General features: G+C 46.0%; 1 protein-coding gene across 1 annotated transcript in view; it reads left to right on the forward strand.

The window, feature by feature from the left end:
* Positions 1–5831, forward strand: part of kifap3a (kinesin-associated protein 3a) — a 29705-nt gene that overhangs the window by 17872 nt on the left and 6002 nt on the right. Inside the window, exons 12-19 of the mRNA XM_037697787.1 lie at positions 2180–2288; positions 2359–2471; positions 2631–2796; positions 2876–3001; positions 3274–3372; positions 3579–3664; positions 5314–5482; positions 5611–5701. Of these exons, the coding sequence (XP_037553715.1) occupies positions 2180–2288; positions 2359–2471; positions 2631–2796; positions 2876–3001; positions 3274–3372; positions 3579–3664; positions 5314–5482; positions 5611–5701 (959 nt within the window). The remainder of the gene's footprint in view (positions 1–2179; positions 2289–2358; positions 2472–2630; positions 2797–2875; positions 3002–3273; positions 3373–3578; positions 3665–5313; positions 5483–5610; positions 5702–5831) is intronic.

Consider the following 5831-nt stretch of genomic DNA (forward strand, 5'->3'; position numbering starts at 1 on the left):
CTTATACTAGCATATTTAGCTACATCTACTAGCATATTTAGCTACTTCATTGACTCAGTCCTTCTGACGGTGAAGCGATGAACCACCTGAGAAGCTCTGAGGTGTATCAGTGTCTCCACAGTAATAAGGTCGGTGGTGTTTTGATAAAAGAGGTGGGACACAAACTTATTGACCTTAAATCAGACACAGAGTCCAGGCAAAGACTTAAAGTCCTCCATCACTGAGCTTGGGTTCATTACAGAGAAAATCATAAACTGAAGATGAACAAATATATAAAGCTGTGACCTCCATACACCTGAAATCATCCCTGATGTTCTCGTCACTGTTTTCATTCCTTTTGAGGTCCTGGCGTCTCTTCTCTGGTGGTTTATTGTCGTCCAGACACAAAGTAGGATGCAGGTTTTCCTCCGTCGGCCGTTTGTCAACAAAGTGAAATGAGCTCACATACAGAGTTTTGGGTTTTCTCTTCAAGTTCACATTGTTCAGACACGTTCTTCTTAATTCCTCATCTGCAGGTGGGAGATGAAACTATAGCTCTTTTCACACAAGGGCGTCAGAAGCGTCCTTAATGTGGGGGGGACACAGTGATGTGTGTTGGTGTGTGCGCACGTAAAAAAAAGGTGTTCACTAGTGAACAAAAAATCAACATTTCACCTGGATCTCCTTTAATTCCACACATTTAAAACATGTTTCTCTCCAAGTTTGTGTAAATTCATCTGTGGGTTTAAAGGCATTTTAACTTTAATACACTTTAACACAGAGCATCAGGTCGACACTGTTTGTGTTTATAGAGAAATAAAAATCATCACCACTGGACTCTTTTACTTGTGTTCAACACTCCTCATGTAAATGATGTTTGTCATGAAGCTTGAGGACAATAAGGTGTGGGGGTTTAAACACATTTCACCTTTAATGCACCTGAACACACAGAGTCTCTTACACCTGCAGAGTCTCACAGCGTCACAGTTACTGCAAAGCTAACATGCTACAGACGTAGCTCCTCTCAAACATCCTCCTAACATGAATATATGTTGATGATCAACCCCCCCCCTCCCCCCCCGGTCAACAACTGCCCGCACTAAGCTGCTAAACTGACGAGTAACACAGAGGTGTCTCCACCTCCTCCACCTGTGCGCGTTTTCTGCCGAGGCAGGAGGAGACGCACAGAAACATTGCAGGTGTTACACCATATTCTGTGACCACCGTATATTGTAACCGTGGCAACAGGCTGCTGTGTTTAGAGGTGGAGGTAACCAGGAAAACCTGGAGTGGAGTTTTAGTGGTTTATTCTCCTATTAATCAAGTGGAATGGATTCGTTCACGAAGAAAGAAACTGCGCCGCCTGAACTATGTTTCATAGTAAAAGTGTGTGTGTGTGTGTGTGGGGGGGGGTCTAAATGAATGTTTTTTTTATGTGGGGGGGACTTGTCCCCTTCACATATAACGGTTGCGCCGCCTATGTTTTCTCAGGAACTCTTGTTCTGGGTCCGTGTTCAGACTCTGTTGTTGTAGCCGCTGATTTAGTTCGGTCTGGTTGTTCTGCAGCCCTGAACACAACAGGTACCTGAACGCAGCACAGCTATTTAGTAGACTTTATGTTTGTTAAATTAATGTGAACAAAACAAAAACAGATGATTTATCTTTTTTTATCTGCTAAACTGAACGCAAATTTCTTTCAAATAAGCGGTGGTCCGTGCTCCTCTACCATGGTTAACCAGTGCTGACTGCTACTTCCTGTCCGACAGGAAGTTGTACCAGAATCATTTGGGTCCCCAGGAAGAAGGTGGATAGAACCAGAAATGGTCGATTACTCTGAAACTGATCAAATAAAACAAAAGTCGTTATCAGGACCGCGGCCTGATACTTGACATCAGATCAGGACGTCTCTGCGTTCGACTAAAACGGTTCTTTTTTACGTGTGACCCTTTTTTATGATTAAAAACAGTAAAAGTTTCAATCAGAAGTTAACAGGATTTAATCCAACACCTAAACATCAACTTTGATTTGATTAAAGTCTGAAAAGTGTTGAATTCACCGGATCAGAGACTGGAACCAGGACGCTTTAACGTAAAGACGTAAATTCTTTCTACGCTTCTCCTTTTTAAATGGTTTTACGTGTTGCTCCTCTGACGTCAGCAGCAGAACGATTGTTTTTCTGCTTCATTCGTCCCGTCATCAGCTGATGAAGATGGTGTGTGACTGCGGCGAGGAGAAGATGGCCGTGGAGCTCCTCTCGCTCTGCATCAACCTGGCTGCTGACAGGAGCAACGCTCAGCTCTTCTGTGAAGGTCTGAGCTGCAGAGGAGCCTCCTGAGGAACCGCCGCGTCCCTTTAAACCACCTGCTCCGCTCTCCGCAGGTAACGGACTGCAGGTGCTGATGAAGAGGGCCCTGAAGCTGAAGGATGCTCTGCTGATGAAGATGATCAGAAACCTTTCTCAGCACAGTGGACCCACCAGGAGCTTGTTTGTGGTCAGAGTCTGAACCTTTAAGATGACAACACGAGTCCCGGTGTTGAAGACACAAGTTTGGATCTTTGATGCGTTTCATGAAACTAAAGTTTGACCAAAAAAATCTAGTTTTTTATCTGAAATGTGTTTGTGTGGTTGTTTACCGTCCGCCTGGCCACAGGACCACGTCGGAGAGCTGGCAGCTCACATCAGCGAAGACGAGGACGAAGAGTTTGTGATCGAGTGTCTGGGAACGCTGGCCAACCTGACCATCCCAGACCTGGACTGGGCCCTGGTGCTGGAGGAGTACAGCCTGGTGCCGTACCTGAAGGACCGCCTCAGACCAGGTGTGTCCCCTTGGACCAGCTCTTGACTCGTTCTGTCAGGGTCCATCCTCTGAACCTGTCAAACGTTCTGCGCCGTCAGGTTCTGCTGAGGACGACCTGATCCTGGAGGTGGTGGTCCTGATCGGAACCATGTCCGCGGACGGTTCGTGCGCCGCCTCGCTGGCCGACTCGGGGATTATTCCTGCGCTCATCGAGCTGCTCAACGGTAAGAACCGAACCATCGGGTCAGGTTGACTCTGGTGTTCCCGCAGCTCCTCAGGTCCCAGTGAGGTTTTAAATCTGCTTTAATAAAACAAATAATTTAATTAATTTACAGACAAACAATCATTTTAAAATTCAAACTGGACGTCATCTTGATGTTCGTGAGCGTGAAGGTTCCTTCTTCTAATGACAAGTTGAAGATGGATCAACGGTCACCTCAGGAACCTGTTGAGTTGTTCTGCAGAGCGTAAGCGGCTCGTGTTGTTTGTGTCTCAGCCCAACAGGAGGACGACGAGTTCGTGTGTCAGATTCTGTTCGTCTTCTATCACATGGTTTGTCACAAAGCTACAAGAGACGTCGTCGTGAAGGACACGCGTATCCTTCCCTGCACGTCGGCGTCTTCCACCTGCGTCAGAGACGGTGTCTCTTCTGAGTCCATCCTCTCCAGCCCTCTGGATTCAGACGGTTTTTAAACTTTCTGAATGTTTTGTTCAGCTGTGGAGACGGGAGACAAACCTGTGCTGGGTTTGATTCTGGTGGCGTCATCAAACGTCTTTACTTTCTTTAACTCCCGCGGGCAGCAGCTGCAGCTTACCTGCTCGACCTGATGCACGACAACAATGCCGCGATCCGAAAGGTCTGCGACAACACCCTGGACATCATCGCCGTGAGTCTCCGCCTCCATCTTTGTCATCAGTCGGTTTAGAGAAACGCACCTGAGAAGTTCGTGTTCTGCTGTTAGACGTTCACTGGAACCGTCCAGCTCAGTCTGAGCCTGAACGTTTGAGATGTTTACACATCGACTTCAGGTGGACCATAGATTTACAGATGATTGACAACAAACTGGTCTCACATCAGTCTGCAGCAAAACCTGATCTCACGTTTAAACAGTCAGCTTCAGAGTTTAAAGGTCCAACAGATCCACGGATCAGCTGCTGATGGACAGGTGTGGTCAGTGCTCAGGTGTGGTTTGTAAAGCAACCGATGCCGGAACTCAAATGTGGGGAGTTCTAGGGGTCCTTCCCCAGAACATTTTGAATAAAGTAGATGTAATTTCCTTCATTCTGGTGTATTTTGGTTGTTAAACATCTACGTTTACCTTCATAAGTAAAGAGTTGACGCAATGACTCTTTTAAAGAGCAGCAAGAAGTAGCCTGACCGACAGCTCTCCCTGTGTGAGTAGAGCAGCTCCACTTCTCTCAAACTTCACCTGCTCCAGTATCTCCACTGCCTTCCTGTGCTTCAATTCTTTGTTGTTTACTTGTTCAATGAGAAGACTTTTTTTTTAATGAAAGTAAATTGGCAAAATTTTGATCACTATTATTTTGACAAATTGGTGTTGTTGTTTTAATACATGATTACCCATCAAACATTTCTCTCGTCATATTTTTCAACAATATTGTAAATAATCAAAAATTTATTAATGACCCACTTAAACTGTAAAACTCATTTGCAGTTTAGTTGCGCTGTTTAATTATATTTTTGTGTTTTTAATTAAATTGCCCATGACTGAATTTTTAGGGGCGGAGATTTTTTTTTTAAGGGTATAAGTGGAAATGCTTACATGAAGGAGCAGCTCTGATGTGAGATTAGGAAGCTTGTTGTGTTTTAAATGAGTGTTTATGTAATTGTCAGATTACATGCCCAAGATAGTTTTTTTTTTTTTTAATAGGACCTCGGACCAGTGATTAGCTGTGTGTGAGCAGTGTGTGTGTGTGTGTGTGTGGGGGGGGGGGGGTGTCTGTAAACTAAAGGAAGTGTTTCATTGAGGCGATCAGTTCGATCTCTGAGCTGAGAGCCACATGAAAGCTGCTCCGTGGTTCTGGAGAGTGTCAGAAGGAGAACACGGAGTTCAGAGAGAAAGCAGAGCTGTGGACACACACACACACACACGCGCACACACACACACACACACACACACCTCGGATCATTAAACAGAAGAAGTGCTGAGTCATGCTGCTCATTAAAGGACTGCCTGTCGCCCGCCACCTTTCATCCTGCAGTTTAAAATTAAACTCATGTTTTTACAAACAGCTGAGAGAGAGAGCGTGATGAAGAGGAGGGAGGAAGGATGAAGAGAACAGTTCTTTAATCCCTCATCAGCAGCAAAACGTTGGATTAATAAAAGTCAGATTAACTGATCAGCTGATTCGTTCCCGTCCCGCTGTCGGACCAGAGAACACGGTTCTGTGTTCAGGTTACAGCTGAGAATAAAACTCAGAACCTTGGGTCTGTCTGTGAGGAATGGAAGCAGAACGGTTCCGACCCGGTTCCTCTGGTTGAGGTTTCAAACCAGCAGCTGTTGTCTCTCCTCAGGAGAAAGATGAGGAGTGGGGCAGGAGGATCCAGACTAAAAGGTTCTGCTGGTACAACAGTCACTGGCTGGACATGGTGGAGAACCGTCAGCTGGAAGAACCGGCAGAACCATTCCTGTACCAAGTGGACCGGGACTTCCTGGAGAGGTCCGACTTGTTCTATACGACAGGTACCGGTGGTCAGGAGTCCAGAGACGTTCAGATGTTCTAGATTCAGATTATCTCTCCACTCGTCTGCAGCAGGTTCTGCTCGTCCAGGTCCTGAAAGTCCTGGTTCTGTTTGTTTTGTTTGTTCTAGATGGGACCGGCTCAGCCGACGGAACCGTCACTCCGGACCTCCACTCCCACTTTTGGAGCAGAGACCTGGTAGAACCTGGACACCTGAGCAGGTTTAACTCTTTAAAACTGACAAGTTCTGGATTAAAATCAAACTGAAGAACCTTTCTGACCCATGATGCTCTCTGCTCCTGGTTCCTCCTCTCTGCTCCTGGTTCCTCCTCTCTCTGCTCCTGGTTCCTC

The sequence above is a fragment of the Nematolebias whitei genome, chromosome 3, assembly GCF_014905685.2.
Source record: "Nematolebias whitei isolate Nwh7 chromosome 3, NemWhi1, whole genome shotgun sequence".
NCBI lineage: Eukaryota > Metazoa > Chordata > Actinopteri > Cyprinodontiformes > Rivulidae > Nematolebias > Nematolebias whitei.